This window comes from Limulus polyphemus, unplaced genomic scaffold, assembly GCF_000517525.1.
Source record: "Limulus polyphemus unplaced genomic scaffold, Limulus_polyphemus-2.1.2 Scaffold385, whole genome shotgun sequence".
In the NCBI taxonomy this organism is placed as follows: domain Eukaryota; kingdom Metazoa; phylum Arthropoda; class Merostomata; order Xiphosura; family Limulidae; genus Limulus; species Limulus polyphemus.
This window is the reverse complement of record NW_013665995.1, coordinates 185,781-204,322: the sequence shown is the minus strand read 5'-3', so window position 1 is coordinate 204,322 and position 18,542 is coordinate 185,781. Positions and strand designations below refer to the sequence as shown.

The 18,542-nt window shown below is 32.3% G+C and overlaps 1 protein-coding gene across 8 annotated transcripts in view; it reads right to left on the bottom strand.

The window, feature by feature from the left end:
• LOC106457879 overlaps positions 1-18,542 on the bottom strand; it is a 209,608-nt gene that overhangs the window by 21,469 nt on the left and 169,597 nt on the right. For all 8 annotated transcript variants that reach the window (XM_022383936.1, XM_022383937.1, XM_022383940.1 and 5 more), the window contains one exon: positions 11,365-11,469. In XM_022383936.1, coding sequence (XP_022239644.1) covers positions 11,365-11,469 — 105 coding nt within the window. The remainder of the gene's footprint in view (positions 1-11,364; positions 11,470-18,542) is intronic.

Sequence of the window (18,542 nt, the reverse complement as noted above, 5' to 3'; positions counted from 1 at the left end):
ATGTGTATGTGTTTGTCTATATATGTATTTGGAAATATCCAACAAGAAAGTAAAATGATATCCAAAAGCCTACATTCTTCAATAAGGTAACAAAACATCATATTGATGAATGTCATAGGAAATTAATATGCATTAGAAGAATGTTTTTAATAACATCTTGATAAAGAACAATAAGCTGAAATTAATTCTGTGTACATGGGTGGGATCAAAGCGTGTGTGCCAAGATCTTTTACAAAGTGCCATTCAACACGGTATTATGTATTTCATGTCACAGTTATCAACTCTTCATTTTATCCTATATTGCTGATGTAGGAACAGCTCACGGTGGAGGAGAGTAAGTACCAGATACAATGTACGGGGATACTGAAAATACTACATATGTACGTTCTGTAGGTTCTAAAGTGCCATTCAACACGGTATTATGTATTTCATGTCACAGTTATCAACTCTTCATTTTATCCTATATTGCTGATGTAGGAACAGCTCACGGTGGAGGAGAGTAAGTACCAGATACAATGTACGGGGATACTGAAAATACTACATATGTACGTTCTGTAGGTTCTAAATGTTATGTAAATGCAATATACAAACTGTATGATGGACAAAAGTATTTTTATTATTACACACTCTGACTTGTCAGAGCCTGAGTTAGACTGACATTGACAATTCACAGGCATATCTTGATCACAAATATGTTTGTAATATATCTGATTGTTTGTGTACAATAGACTCGTATATTTAACTAAAAGCTTGCCATATTTCATGAAGATACACATGGCAAATTTGGTGTTGGTCCACTGGGCCAACCCTGCATACATTTGGTTAAAGGAAGCCAATCAGGAAAAAAGATGATATGAATGTATACACTGAGAAACTTCATTAAACAATCGTAACTAAAATTAATAGGCTACTTTTAAAGTACTTCTACTTCAGAAAGCTTTTGTTTTAATATCTACCGATGTTTCATAAATGTTGTATGTATGCATTGAAATAAACATAAACTGTTTAGAGTTTTTGTCAGTTCTTCATTCATGCCAAGATAGGTAAAACAAATTTAAATAAACCCTCCAAAAATAACTACACATTCAGACATTCACTACTAGCTGTATGAAAGTATATTTTTTACTGTATTTAAGTGTACCAAGTATACAGATATTTAGTTGTTAATGATGAGATACCATAAAGGTGAAGTTTGTACATTATATATATATATTGCTTTTCACATTTAGCTACAGAAATTGAGAAAAATCTTGTAATGTAAAAATTTTAAATTTTATCACTTTTTATTATTGCTTGAAAAACTGCTATATAGTATATTATACAGGTGAATGATCCAAGTATTTAATTCTTTTTTTTTTACTTATTATAAGTAGTAGTCAACAGAATTGTATTTTGTAACTGATTTAGTTTATATAAAGTGATACATCAAAAAGTTAGGTAAAGAATGGAGCCAACTGAACTCAAGTTTATGATTGCTTTAGTTTGTGGAGTGACACATCAAAAAAGTTATGAATTGAGTAAATTTCACCAGAAATAATTCATTTAAGTTTTACCAATACATTTTCAGGATGCTGACTATGAAGCAAAAATGTGATTTTCTAAAATTCAGTTATTGTTTATCCTATTTCTTATATTTTATGAATTAAACAAATATACACCAGACAAAGGTACAAAGTTTAGATGTCAGAAACCAATATTCTATATGAATTCTACTTATTTAAATAATAAAATAAGTTATATTACTAATAATCAAAATCAGTGTTACATTGATTCAACTTAAACATTACTGTATTAGCATCAAATGCTGTAATATTTTACCTCTTATAAATCTAGTTTTTCTGAACAAGTCATATTAGACTCTAATTATGTTGGATGGTTTTATTTCAAAATAGAAAACTATAGAAATCAATTTGTGCATGAAACCTAATTCTTTTTATACAATAACTTAAAAAACAAATTATAATTTCATATAGTTTAGAATGAAGATTGAAAACTACTAGAATAAAAGTGCATCATTTAGTGATGTATCATATGCATTTTCTAAGTACAGAGAGTTGAGTATGTTAACTTTAAATGATTTTGAATAAGGAGATCAACAACCTTTATGACAACTATAGCTAATATAAAGCATCATGGAATGGCATGTATCAAAACTACATTTTGATATATTTTACCATTTCATAAGTAGTCTGATGGCAATATCACTTGTGTTTAATGGCATTGGAAAACAAAGGAATATGGGCTAACTTGATGAACTAGGACCATCCAGAAACGAATACATAATAAGTCGTACCCTAGCTACAATAAGCAAAGTGCAGCCCCTTGTAATAGGTGAAAATCTGCAAACACAAAGATCAGCAGCAAAAACCATCTACTTGCCCCAGGCAACAGATGAAGCAAAATCATGAATGATCTCCAACTGGAAAATCAACACAAAACATGTGGACATAATTTGCTTCTATGATGTCTGTTCAACCATGGCATACCTCAAGCAGCTGGAGAATAATGGGTATTCATGTTATTCCATATGAAAACATACCAGTTAATTCATAGGATGCAGCACCTACAGATTTCTGTTTGATCAGATTGTTCAAACGAGCACTTGGAAACAGTCATTCTCATAAGCTATATGGATTATGGAAAGAGTGCAAGGAGAATTGGTTGCTTTGGACATGGCAACCTTATGCAATGAAAATGTTTCTGTTTCTGCAAGGTTATTTTCATTTTACATGGTTGTCAGATAGAGTATGACCAGTCATACTAACATGGACCGTAAAAACATGGTGTGGCTCCAAAATCATTTTAATACAACTTACTCAACCTCTGTATAAATATATACTTTTACTCATGTTGCACAAGTGTGACTTATATCTTGACTAGATTTTTAAATCGGGAGGAGACTGTACATGTAAGAGCCTTATGACAATGAGAGTTGTATCACAAAATGTTAATAAAAATATATAGATTTGAAGTTATTTAAAAAACTCTTGGCACTTTGAAGTAACAGACATATCTTATACTTTGGTGTCATTATACACTCATAAGGAACATCAGGATTATCAGAAATAATTAATTAGTTATGGTATTCTTCATCTCAGTCCAACTTAACTAAAGCTTTCTTTGGGTACTGTTTTACATTCATATGTACATATATCATTGGCAAAATAAGCAAAACCATGGGGAATAGTAAAAACTTCATTAAAGCCATGTTTACAAAAGGTTTTGGGGGTAGTTAGGAAAAACCTTGCAAATAAAGAACTAGAATATAGTTTTATACCCATGCAACTTTTTAGTATTTTAAGTCAAACTACAGTTCTTGTACAGTTGTTTTTATAGAACATCTGGAGGCTTGACAAACTTCTTTAAGTGTTAACAGAATTGCTTCAATTTACATTTCTCTTAAGTTGGCCAAGAACCATTTTCTTTCAATGAGCTCCTTGAATGTAATGTGAAATTCCTTTTTTTTCCCATTAAATATATTATTTATATATTCTGGTCATGAATATTTTTAGAAGTTAAATACCACTTAAACTCTTCATTCTTACCCGGAGTAACTCTGTAAGAACTTGTGCAGTGGCTTTTCACCTCAGATGTTGGATGAGGAGAACGAACCAAAATTCGAGTGAATGCATCTTGCTTGTCTTTGTCAATGTAGTCCTTGGTAAATAATGTCTCAATGTCTTCTTTTCCTGGCTCACAAGTCCTCACCAATAGTTTCATTTTTGTTGTACCAACAATTTGTTCTTCCATCAAACTCTCTGGAAGGCTAGATGTTTCAACATCTAGGACACTGGCTTCTGATGTTGCAGCAAGTGAAGAGGAGTCATTTTCATATTCACTATCATATGCCACTGGATCTTTGTCACTTATTAATTTATCTTCTTTTGAAAATGTTCCTTGATATTCAATCTCACTTAGATCAACTTCTTGTTGTGCTTGTTTAATGTTGATATCAACATTTTCCCACACTTGTTCCTTGGAATAATCAGTTATCTCTGACTCTTTATCAATTTCTCTAATCAGTGATGAAACTTGTTTTTCTACTTCTTCCATTAAAGATGATTCATAATGTCTGTTGCTATACAAGCCTTCTTGTATCTGTTCATGAAGTGAAGTTCTATGGGGACTTTGAACAAAGCTATTAGTCTCTAAAGACCCTTGTGTCTCTTTCATATATGAAAATTTATGAGATTTGTACTGTGGTAGTTCCTCTTCCATTACCATGGGTATTACATTACTTTTCTGCATTTCTTGTATTGAGTGAACTTCTCTCGGTATAACATTTTCTAATGGTAAAGATTCTTGAAGTGTATGCATGGAGGGACTTGTTTTAATCACCTCAGGATGTTTTCGAGACATCATTTTTTCTTCTGCTAAAGATGAGTCTTGAATTTTATAATCATAATCATCTAGTTTACATTTAATGAACTCGGGTATCATGGATACCTGCAGTTTTCGAATAAGTGTTGTATCTTTTGTAGATACATTTTTCGCTGCTGCTAAAGATAAGCCTTTGAATTTATAATCAACTTTTTGATCACCAGGCAACTCAGCTTCAGTAATTTTCTGGAATTTTTGAAGAGAACAAGCCAAAGGAGCACTATTCTTCTCTTCCACTGAAAGTTTCTGAGTCAACTGTGATATCAAATTTGTATGCATTTTATCAGTTGCTTCTGCTTCTTGAAATTGTTTCTGTTCTTCTTTCCAAGACAAATCTTGGAATCTATATGTATTTTTTGTTACTTCAGATGTAACAGTTGTTTGATGTTTTTTATCAGAACCAACTGACAAAGGCATTTTCTTCTCTTCAAATGCAAGCACTTGAATCTTTTTTGGTGGCATAGATGTATACAGTTTATTACTTTCTGCTTCTTCAGGAGATAAGCTCTTATTAGTTTCTAATGCCAAGTCTGGGAATCTAAATTCAAATTCTTTAGTTAAACCAGGTATCACAGATTTCTGTTCTTTTTTACCAGAAGCAAGTTTCTCATCAACCACAGATATTTCTTGAATTTTACTCCCGGATGGTTTCTTCTGAATTACTTCAGGCACAACAGATGACTTTAGCTTATTAACAGATTCAGTTTCTGATATGGGATCTTTTTCACTTTTATAATAGCATATCATTTTACCATCACAGATTATTTTTTTAATCTCTCCAGGAATGTTTTGTTCTTCTTTCAAAAGTTTCTTGAATGTGTTTGAAAACTCCTGATGAGTTGCACAATTATCAATTTGTTTAAATTCAGATTGTGAATAATCTATATGAATACTTGACATGTCAATTTTTTTATCTTTTATGCTGGTTTTGTTATTTCCTTCTATCACCTTTCTTGTTGAGGATGTAGCCATCAAGTTATCAATGCTTACATAATTGTCTTTAACATTCTCTGATGATAACTGTTCTTGGATCATTCTGAATTCCTTTTCAGCCATGTCAAATTCTTCTATAGTTCCAGTTTTTGCAGTATTGTATCCCTGCATCTGTTTATAATCATCATGCTGGACTCCCAAGTAGTTGGTCTCTGAATTATTTTGGAAGGTATTACTAGTTTTGGGGAACTCAATGTGTTCACTTTCAAGACTGTAATTCATTTTTCCTTTCTTCACTAACTCTGATAATTGCTTTTCTCTAGACATATTTGACATTGAAGCACCAGCAGATTTTGTCAAAGTTTTTAAGAGGCCCAATTTTTCACTAAAATTCAGGACATCACTGGTTTCTCCAAATGAATCAGAACACTTTGTGAGTGGTTGTGGGATACTTGGAACCTTATTAGGAAAATCATTTTCTGTAACTTGGGTTTTACTTTGATTATCTGGTATAAAACTATACTTTACAACACTTGATGCTCTTCTAGTGTTACCAGTTCTGGTAGATGAATCAGACTGATCTTTAACCATTTTTGGGTTAATGACAAATTTGGATGTTACACTTTCTTGAACTATGGTTTCATTTTGCTCCGTCGACACTGTACTAGCATCACTGATTCTTGTGGATGAATCAGACTGATCTTTAACTGTTTCTGGGTTAATGACAGATTTGGATGCAACATTTTCTTGAGCTCTGGATTCATTTTGCTCAGCTGACACTGTATTAGCATCACTGATTCTTGTGGATGAATCAGACTGATCTTTAACTGTTTCTGGGTTAATGACAGATTTGGAAGCTACACTTTCTTGTACTCTGGATTCATCTTGTTCAGTTGACACTGTATTAGCATCACTGATTCTTGTGGATGAATCAAATTGATCTTTAACTGTTTCTGGGTTAATGACAGATTTGGATTCAACATTTTCTTGAACTCTGTATTTACTTTGCTCAGATGACACTGTACTAGCATCACTGATTCTTGTGGATGAATTACACTGATCTTTAACTGTTTCTGGGTTAATGACAGATTTGGAAGCTACACTTTCTTGAACTCTGGATTCATTTTGCTCAGCTGATACTGTACTAGCATCAATGATTCTTGTGGATGAATCAGACTGATCTTTAACCGTTTTGGGATAATGTCAGATTTGGAAGCTATACTTTCTTGAACTCTGGATTCATCTTGTTCAGTTGACACTGTATTAGCATCACTGATTCTTGTGGATGAATCAGACTGATCTTTAACTGTTTCTGGGTTAATGTCAGATTTGGAAGCTATACTTTCTTGAACTCTGTATTCACTTTGCTCAGCTGACACTGTACTAGCATCACTGATTCTTGTGGATAAATCAGACTGATCTTTAACTGTTTCTGGGTTAATGACAGATTTGGAAGCTACACTTTCTTGAACTCTGGATTCATTTTGCTCAGCTGATACTGTACTAGCATCACTGATTCTTGTGGATGAATCAGACTGATCTTTAACCATTTTGGGATTAATGACAATTTTGGATGTTACAATTTCTTGAACTATGGTTTCACTTTGCTCAGTTGACACTGTACTAGCATCACTGATTCTTATGGATGAATCAGACTGATCTTTAATCATTTCTGGGTTAATGACAGATTTGGAAGCTACACTTTCTTGAACTCTGGATTCATTTTGCTCAGCTGACACTGTACTAGCATCACTGATTCTTGTGAATAAATCAGACTGATCAGCAACTGCTTCTGGTTTAAAGAATAATGTATTTATATTCTCTTCAACTTTGGTAACTTCATAGGCTTCTTCAAAAGGACCAAATACTACTTGAAATGTTCCTGGACTAAGGATGGATTGTGTAGTTCTGTTTTCTTGAACATCAGATTTACTTTGGTCACCTGGTATTAAGATGGGAAAATCTAAGCTTAAGCTCAGCTTATGACATGCCATTTAGCTCAAGTCCAATGCAGTTAATGTTGTGAGTATCTGCATGCAGGGTTTGTGAGCATCAACAGGCCATGAACTAATGTAAGGAACCATCACATAGAAAAACTTGCAAACATACCTGATAACAGCAACAATCCATTTTTACTTGTGCTTTCTTCATATCAATGGTCATCAGTGATTGTACCAAAACAGTTAAAATTCACAGAAATATTACCAACTAAGGCTTTCAAATGTACCAACAAATAATATTTATTAATGAGGATTATGGTTGGCTGTTCTAGTAATCAGATTATTATAAAACCAACTAGATTCAGCCATTTACAGTTAGTTAACATTGCATTAATGAGATTCATGCTAAAATTCCTATGAAACCAAATTAAGAATTCCAGCCCATATTTATGAATATAAGTTCTGAATGCTAATAGTTGGCTTTGATTTAATTTGTACGAAAAGAATTACAAAATTTCTTCTACACTTCTAGTATAGCTTAATGCTTACACTAATGCAGTTAAGACTTAAATACAGCTGTTACATGAGGAAAATAATATGACAAAAAATGGGTTAAAATATATTAAAAAAAAAGGGAAATTTTGCTCAGATGGCATAATTAAATAGAAAATTATATTAATGTTTTGCAGAAGTGTTTTTCATTTGCAGGTTGTTAAGCACAAAGCAATGCAATGGGCTATCTATACAGATGTACTTCTGGGCCGCTGGGGGGGGGGGGGGGCTTTTGGAGAAATGACCTATTCCAAGTTTTCACATTAACAGTTTTTTTTTAACTTTTTGTGAGTATGTTTAGAGTCAATAATTAACATGGGCATATCATTAAAATTATTTTATCCTTACTTTACAGCCAATGAAATTGCATTGGAAAATAAAAGGAGAAGATGGGTACTTTACTGAAAACTTAACAAAGCAGGCTTAACTAAAATACAGTTCTTACATATAGGCACTGAGAGAAAAATATTTTAGATACAGAATATCATTGTATTTGATCAGCAAAGATCGTCTATAATTCAGAGTGGACAAAAGGAAATGGAACTTTTGGATGGTCCCAAGTTCCAGCCTATAAAAGCTGGGAGTCACCTCTCTGGTGCATTCTAGACCATTTTGTGGGCCTAATATTCACATTGTTAACTTCTAGGATAATCAGCAAACATTGGACTCTTATTCCAATGATCAAAATTACAGACCAGTTAACAAACTCTTCATTTTATTATGTATTTAAAAAGATACTACATACAAGTGTTTATAATTGTAATGATTAGACCAGTTTAGCACAAACTAGTCATTTCATGAAATAGTGAGGCAATAGTTATATAAACCAGTTTCCACAATGGTATATTACTGACCAATTATTTATCAATTGAGTCTTTTAAAAGGCAGATACTGAATATTATGTATGCTCCTGCTAAAGCAGAATGATGCATACTGGAATTTGTATGCATTGTGACAACCACTTTTTCAGTAAATTTTGGCCAATGAAGGGATTTGATAATGTAATGACAAACAATCCATTAGATCGGTAAGACATAAAAACTGATTGTAATTTTTTCTCTTTTATGAAATTTGCTAAACAAAACCTAGGACTTGCATTTATGTCATAAAATTTAACTGAAATAAAATATCATTTTTTAGATTTTTTTAACCCAATCACTGTAACTGGGACGTATATTTCCCAGTGCACTGGGAAATATATATCCTAACTGCAGTGAAAGGGCTAATAGCAAACTTTTTGGCTTAGAAATATGAGATAAACATGAATGTTATAAACTAAATGTAATAAGTATGAATGATTGGCTTAGTGTAATTTTGAAATCAAATATATTACCTGAAGACAACTCAGACATGTCAAAATGTGTTGTGTTTTGTAAGAGAAAACAGTTGACAGTTTCAATAAATATTTTGTTACTGTGCATAGTAAAACATTGTATTTTAATTATTTATTTGATTTTATGAATGTAATATTTTATGAGATGTATAAATTCTGTATAGTAATACATAACTAGATTTTTCTGATCAATGCAAAATAACATAAATTATGAGATGCAAGTAATGAAATGGAATCTGTGAAATTTAATATGCTTGTAATATGTTTTTATTTGTAACAAAAAAAGTCCTTAATTACTGTAAACAATTTCAATAATTTTGTTGTAAACCTAATATTCCCCAACTTTCATCACATCATGCCTAACTCTGTCAACTTAAGCTCCATTTAAATTATTTCACACTTAAATATAATGTCTGATGAAAGAGAAATGTCTATTCTATATAATTTTAAGCTGGGTGAAAAGCACCAACCATTAAGTTGGATGGCAAAATATTTAAAGCCTTCCTCTATGCTGATCCTTTTCTATAGTTCACCACTGCATTTTAAGTATTTATATACTTCAAAAGTATTTGGATACCTTCTGTTTCAAAAGAAATGTTGCAATTGATCAGCTGTCTGTCAGTCAGCCAGTTAAAAAAAGCCTCACATATCAATTTCAGTTTAGATTGCCTTGGCTACTTTGATATCTCAAATGGAGCTTAAGTACTAATACTTTTGTCTTTGGACCAGCACACCCTCCCCTCCAACATTTTTAATTACCAGATTTGAGCAAATTCATTGGGTGGATGGCCACTTTGATAATACATATAGCAAAAATCTGCCAAATGGCAACCAATTCTCATCAGTGTATAAATGCAGTGTAAAGTTTTTAAAATTCCAGAACAAGTAAATAACAATCAAAGAAATGCAACAATGTTACATAAAAGCAGAAGTCAATAGTATTAGACTACTTGATCATAAGTTAATGATTAGTATGTATATAAACCCAAACTATTGCATGTATTTGCATAAGCCCAAACTAGTTAATGGTATTACATAAATTCAAGCTAGTCAATAAGTTACATAAACAAAAACAAACCAATGATGTTACATACAGTTATAAATCAAAGTTAGGTGTTGTTTAGACACAAAATAGTCAATGATTCAGCAAAAATCGAAACACGTTAATAATGTTACATAAATTGAAATTATTCAATGTTGTTGCATAAAACTAAAGTAATATAACATATAACCAAGCTATTTAATGTTGTTACATTGATCCAATCTTATCAATGATAATATATAAAACCCAAACAACTATTTCCTGCCTAAAGAGAAGTTCTGGTAAAAATATCACAGTAAAACACACTGTCATATTTAAAAAAGTTTATTCTTATTATTTTGTTAGCAATGGTAACCAAACTTTTGTTCAGTACCATGAAATTTAAATGAAATTATTTTTACTTATTTATGAAATGATCATTCTATTTACACTGTTATATCCTATAAAAGATGTGGTTAAAACTTAAATAGTAGGACATGTTAACTTAACATAAACAATAAAAAATAATACATTTTTTCTCAGATAATTCAAATGGAATGTAGAACAAAGTAACTAATAATTTAGTTACCTAAATCTCATAATGTTTTATAAAAACCATAATTACTTTGAGCTCACTTTACATGACAAACAACTTGGGTTAAATGAAGCAGATAAACAAAATAATAGTATTACAACATCTTAAAGAACTAATATAACATGTAATGAAACTGTTGGCCATAGTTTTTTTTAATTTTTATTAACCAGTTACTGCTTTTGTTTTTGATTAACAAAAACAACTTGACTAGCCTACATTTTTGAAGATTAGTAACAGAGCATTAGGATGTGTCTTGTTAAACATGTGTAATGTGTTAGAGATGTCTGCAGATGAAATAAACTCATTAGCCAGTGAGTTATACAATGTCAGTAGTATTAGAACAGATGAACTACTTATTGGACACCGGGAAGATTAGCCACACAACAGAAAAGCACTAACAGTTGCACCATGCATAATAAGTGTGATTCATTCCAAAATGCCAAGTAAATAAAAGAAATTAAATGCATAACAATTTGACAGCTGTAATGATATCGTATATTCTTAGAAAAGACAGAATAACACCAGACCAAATACAAACACAAATTTGTGCATAGTTGTCACATTTAAAACACAGACTTACACAGTATAGAACAAATCTCATTATACTTACCTTCAAGTGCAGTGACGCCTGCTTCCTGCTGTGTTGTAGATGTGATATACGATGTATTCTGCATAACACGTTTAACTGCACCATGTTCGTCAGTCTCTGTCCATTCTTGCGAGAAGAAGAGAACACAAATCAAAGTAAAGTAAAAAAGACACTTACTTAATAAAAACAACAGATTATTTAATGTGTGCATTTTTTTCAAAACCTTTTGAGTAGTCTGAATATCCTTTTTGCTTACCCGTATCACATGTTTATGTATCCATAACTGTCCTTTCTTGAAGGATACTAGTCAGAGGAGTGATGCTATTAAAGGCTCCTATTTACAAACATTTCTATAAGTATTTGAACTAACTTAAACTAGAATACTACTGCTTAATTATTTTTACTAAAATACATTCTATTTTAATATCTATTTCGTTCTGATTAATAGTCTGTTACAGTTTTTCTCTTTTTTAATGTTTACCTCAAGTGAAATATTATAAAAATTAATTGCATTTGATATATGAATTCCAAATGAAGTAGATACCTATAAAAAAAAAAAAAAAGAATGCAAAACTTTTATGACCAAGTCAGTAATATAATAGATTCATTGTGTGTGTGTGTCATGTAATTCCTCCAAAACCACTGGTTACACCAACTTCTAAGTCGTACCAAATGAATTGTCTCGATCCTGAGGTTTGCACAAAGGAAAGAAATTTTATCCCACCCCTTGGGGAACCCAGGGGTTTCTCAAAAACCCCTTCCTCTAAACAACTGAACTCACTAACTTCTAAATGGTGCCAAATGAATCACTTTGGTCCCAAGGTTTGCAAAAAAGTAAAACTTTTTTCAATCCCTCAGGGAACCTGGTATTTTGCAAAAACACTTTTACAGAGATTCCCTGAAAATGGACCCTAAATGTGGTATCAAATTAACATTATAGCAGCAATGACCATTAAACTGAAAAAGGACAAAGTAGTACTTCAAACATTAAATTTGCATTATAGTGGCCCTGTAAATTTGGTCCATAGGCCCACAGATTCGCTAGTTAGATATATAGTTACCCAACAAGAACATTCTTCTAGTGCCTCAGATGAAGATCTACAGAACATACAAAAAAAACTTTATTCTAACTGACACAATGTGTATGGTTTAAAATTTATTCAATTTCTGTTTTTTAGCATTCTCTTGATGATATAATGAAGGTTTTAATGGCAAATTATAAGATCTTTTTGGGTTGTTTTACATAATGTGTACAACTGGTGTAGTGCTAAACTATACAGTGCTGGAATCCTGTCAAAATTTGTCAGATGTGTGACATCACCATCAGAACAGAGATTTCATATTCAAAACCTATTTTTTTGTGAGTCCATTTCAAATAAAGAAAATATATAAAGTGTTAATTATTTGAGACTATTTTAGAATTAATTGAATACACATATTTTACCAAGAGAAAATATACAACTCAACTTCCTTTAAATTAAGCAGCAAGAAAAAATAAACTGTATTTATAACTCCACTACAGCATTAACAACTTTGACTTTTATAATGCTTTGAATACCTTCTGTTCCTTCCAATACAAATAAAAGTGACCTTCATTGTAAGTTATGTGAATAACAAGCCTTTTAAAAAGTGTACATTTTAAACACCCAGTATAATTGCAAAATTTTTTCTATTGAGTATTTTAATATCATATTTGTGTATGTCATAATAATCATGTTGTGTGTGACAAAAAACATTTCACCATTTTAATGCTATGACACCTGTTTTTGAGTCCTGAGGGAAAGCGACAAAGTGTTTGCTGGATGGCCTGAGAGAGCTCTAGAAGTGGTTAAGGGGGAATCACTAACAGCCAAAGTGTTCTCTGACACTCTAAAAGTTGAGTACTGAAAGACATTATAAACTGAATAACATATTTTTTATAATTTTTATTTTTTGAAGTATTGGGAATCAGCTCCTACTTCAGGTACCACAGTGGCACTCCAATACCACTACACTCCTGATGTATAATTGAATTTCTTTACTTTCAATAAATTACATATAAGATGTTAAGATACTTAGTACTTTATTTTCTCCTCATGACATACTGGTGCCTAAAATCTATATTAAAGAGTTAAAGCTGTTTGATGCATAAAATATAATGAAGGTAACTAGTGGTTTAATTAGGTTATCACTAATGCAAACACTGTAATAAAATCTACACTTAATTTAACTGTGATGCTTTTATATTTTATTTTGTTTAATGCAAAGCCTCCTAGTCTATCTGTCACAATCCCTAATTTTGAGTTGCTGGCCACTAGCATTCACTGACAACTCTAGGGCTACTTTAATAAAAGAGAATAGTGGAATTTACTGTCATATTACAACCCCAAATACTAAAAGGTTAAGCATATTTAGTAGCAGGTTTCAATCCTGCAACCCACACAATGCAGCTCAAGCACCCTAACCAGCAGACCAACTGTGATGCAATACTTGAAAAGCTATATAAAATATGCTAATTGCATTGTGCTCATCATGAGTATCAATACCTAATCATTATAATCCACAAGTTTACAGTTGAACCACTGGGGGTGGGGCAATACATTACTTAAATACCTCTGTTACATTTGAATTAAAGTTAGTGAAAGAAAAATAAAACTTATGAAACAAATAGCAAGTTTAATGTAGTCATCCAATTTTTAACATAAGAAACTATGATGTTTGTGCATGAACCTGAAAAAACCATATGCCAACTTTTAATTTACAGAAAAGTTAGTATTATTTTAGCTAAGGATTGCTGTCTGTTTTGTACACTAAGAGAATTGATAAAATTTCTTATAAGACAATAAGAAACACTGTTTCTAAACAGCTTTATTCAAAAGAACTGAAACAGAGAACTGTCAAACTTTGATGTAAATAAAGCAAGTACAAGAAAATGTGAAATTATACACTTTTATAATATTATTTGGGAGACAGAAAGTCCAAATACTTGGAAAATTAAGTCAATTTTTTTGCAACTAACAATTAGTACAAATTTAGTGCCTATAAAAAAAAGTTTCTAAATCAAGTTTTTATATTGGGTAGCATGAAAAGTATGTGTTTTTAATATATTAAAATGCTTCATATGTTATGGTAATAGTAGATCCCTATATATGTCGAAAGATAAGCCAAATGCTATTTGTGTTGTCCATAATCATCTTAACAACAGTGCTTGTTCAACATTTAATCCTTACTTACATTATTTTGGTTCATGAACATTTTTACTGTCAAAGATATCTCAATGGCTGTTACCTAATGGAAAGGAGAATACTCTCGGCACTGCTGTTCTCTAATTTGAGGAATGTTTAGCCTCTTTAGATTAAGTAAATCAGAAAACAGTAAACATCCAAATATCAAATATTTGTAAAAAATGTTTCTGTTCTTAACTTACTGATTCCAATTCTAATTAACACAGTATTCACATATGGTAATCCATTACAGGGTTAAGTTAGTCAAATGCCCTAAAACTCTGAAATCAATCATATTTCCCCCTTCCTGTACTGTTTTTCAATGTTTTTAAACTTCAGACAATGTATTTATTTTGATTCATCCTGCTTGGCTGATTATGTATAGATTTCAAATATTAAACATCTGATAATTACTGCAAGGTGTGAGCTGAGCAAGATAGGAACTACAATTTACATCTTGATAATGATTTAAGACACATCATCAACATACAACATATTTTCTATGAATTAGTGTTAATCACTACTTAGAGCAAAGCATGTACATTATACATGCAGGTTCTATATATGTTTATGTGAAGGTTGTGTATAAGGAAAGTTGTTAAAGGTTTGAAAAGTTGGAAAGACTGCTAATGGCTTTAAACTGTTTATGAAGATTTACCTTTAGAATATGAAAAGCCTTTCTTTATTGAGTTGCTTTCATGTTACCAACTACCATGTCACTAAAGTTCTAAATTTTCTTGATGATGGTGACAAAAAATAACAAAAGAAAAACAATCTTTTGTTCATTTCTGAAGAGCGGGATTTGTCAGCTAGCCCTAATTACAAATAATTTTCTGCAGATCTGATTTCTCTCTCTTCTCAGATATGTTTTATTTTAAATCTTGAACTGATTTCTCTTATAACTGAAGGTGCTCGTGTAATACTCATTAAATCAGTTCTTGAAACTTTATACTTTCCAGTTCCTTTTGATACTTGGGTCACTGCTGATGCTCTTAGAAATCTATTAAATTTTAATTGTCTTTTAGTAGAGACATCTTCCTCTAATCACCTTACTTCTCAAGTTTTTGACCATCAGATATTTTTTTCTGGGGGTGGGAGGGGTGGAATCTAAATGATATTCTTTTTCGACTTACTGTCAGTTTTCTGTCCCACACACACTATGGTTTGTCTCATTTTCAGACATTCTTCTTCATGATAATTACTAGTTGTGTTTTATTTATAATAAAATTTTACCTTCCAGTGTTCCTTATCTGTGATGCTCACTGTCATAATTTCTATTACTACACTTTGCAGCTGACATTTAGATAGCTTCTTCCTTGCATAATTTGTCTTTGCAGGATTTCACTGGCACTAGCCTAGCACCCTACCAAGTCTTCCTGATGTAATCAATGGCACTCTTCTGTTATGGATGAATCTTCTATATGGATTATTGGGGGAGAGAGTTGTCTTAGATCATTGGTTCATCTGTGGGATCCTTGAGTTTGACATTTTCTTCAGTATGGTCTTCATGTATTTCCCTCTTCCAATCCAGTCACTTATAAATTATGGACCATGAAGTCTCAAATCTCCTGCAGAAAGGAATAGTCAAAATCATTTATTGCACTCTTTCCAGTTTTTACTACTATCTCTATGTGGTTCCAACGATATCAGGAAATTGGAGACTTGTCATAAAGTTGTCTCAAATAATCTTATCTCAGAGACAACTCATTTAAAAATGGGAAACATGAGGTTGTTATGAAAGCTTCTTTGTCATGGCCATTAGATAACAATGGTGGATATACAAGATTCTTATTTTCTTACCTCTATTCATCCATCATTTCTTTTTTGCCATTCAAGAATAGTTTATTAGTTCACTGCTCCTGGCTTAGTTTTGGCTTTGTTTCAATACATTTTCTGTCAAGTAGTCCAATTTTGGCTGGTCTCCTCCATTCATTCAACATTGATTTTTTTTACTTTCCCAAGGACAATTGGCTTATTCTGATCCTTTCATCTACTCAGTCTCTTAAACACACACACTCAATTGACCCCCCAACTGACAACATCTTTTGGGTGAATCATTCATAACTTCAATTCCAATATGGGGTTTTGGATTGCCAGAGTTCAAGGTACACTTCAGCTACTCCTATTCACAGATGCCTCCTCCTTGTTTGAGACACTGTACTGGGGAATCAGCATCATTTTGATTCTTGAACTCCTCAGGAAGCAAAATTTGCATCAAGATGTTAAAGCTTTGAGTTGTTTAGTATGCTTATCTTGAATTTCTGCCACTTTTAAACCAGCATTCTGTGTTATATCACACAGGCAATTTCACAGTGATAGCTTCTGAATTATCAACCTTACATTTTTTTTTCATGGATAGTATTAAATTTGACTCTTTTTTTTTCAAACTTCCATAACTTTACAAATGGTTGGCAACACTAGGTAGCTTACATCTACAATTTTGCTAGTACTCATTCTCACAGTCTTTACTTTGCTGCTGTCACATTTCTTCTTCGGTTTAATTTTTAATCATTCTTCTTTGAACTGTTCATATTCCTGGTGGAATTTTGGCAGACTCTCTCTGTTTCTCTATTTCTTCAGCTTCTCCCCACAGAGTGGACCCTCCATCCTTTGGATTTTCAATGGGACTTGTTGACTAATAATTAATACCTTTGCTAAGTTAACCATCTATCTTCTTTCCCTCTACTGGTCTTCAGTTCCAGATCCAAATTCTCTGGCAGTGGATGCTCTATGTTAATCTTAGGAGAACCACTTCCTTTATGACTGCCCTTCTTGGATTATTCTTCCTCAAATAGTTGCCAAGATCAATTATTAAAAGTTCAATGATCTCCTTACAGCTCCACTCTGACCAATTCAATCATGGTATCCCCTATTATGTCAACTTTCTCAGGAAGAACCAGTCCCACTACCACCATGTAAACATCATCTTCAGCATTTTTGAATGTCCTTTATTCACAATGTTTGAAATCTATGGCTGGCTGTTGTTTATTTCTTCATCTGAGAAGCCAGGTTCTCTTCTTGTGTGACTTAATTGTTAGCCCATTCTTGTCAAGCTCTTTCCTAGCTGTCTATTAATCTTGTTGGACTACCTTTCAGAGTTGGTGCATTAAACATATTTTGTTTATTGTCAATTTCTTAATAAATTGCTTCTTTCCTAACATATGTATTTCATGACTGTGGTTTACAAACTTCTTCCACAGCTGGTTAGAGAACTACCTTTTATGCCACTTTCAGATGTTATGGAAGCTATCATTCTATTTTTCCCCCCATTATTCAAAGATCTTTTTTAAGCCTTTCATCTTCAATAACTCCAAGTTCCTAGATATTGTCTCATATGGGACTTGATTTTAGTTTTGTGTTTCTTGGCTTTGCCCTCTATTGAACTCTTAGTGACTTGTTCACTCTGTCATCTTTCTCATATCATATTTTGTTTTCATCACTTGCATTGGGTAGAAGATGTTTTGATATCTATTCCCTTGATACTTCACATACTTTATTTTCTAGGAAGGTCTTATACTCAGATCGAGACTTTTTTACTTAAAACTTTTTCTTACGTTGTATTACCTGCCCTTACTGATCCTGATTCTTGTTTAAAGGAACATTTTTTATGTCCTGTAAGGGCTATCTCTGTTGGTAACTTATGTATATCTATACTGCCAAACACCACTTTTAACATTTACAGGGATTTCTGGGATTGTTGAATCATTAACAAAAAACACAATCTCTCCTTTATAACACGAGACTTTATGATTAAGTTGATTTGTCCAGTCAGGACTTTTACATAAAACATATACCTCTGTGACTGTCATATAGACAAAAGACCACCTTCTACACTGGTACTCCATTAGAGTGTGATGCTCTCTGGAAGAAGACAGAGGATGGCATCTGGTGGCTGACAATGCTTCAGCTGGTGCTTTTCCCACCTCCATATGCATGTTTTGCATAGCATTTGAGATATCAGAAATGAGACAACCATTCTCTAGATGATTCTCCAAG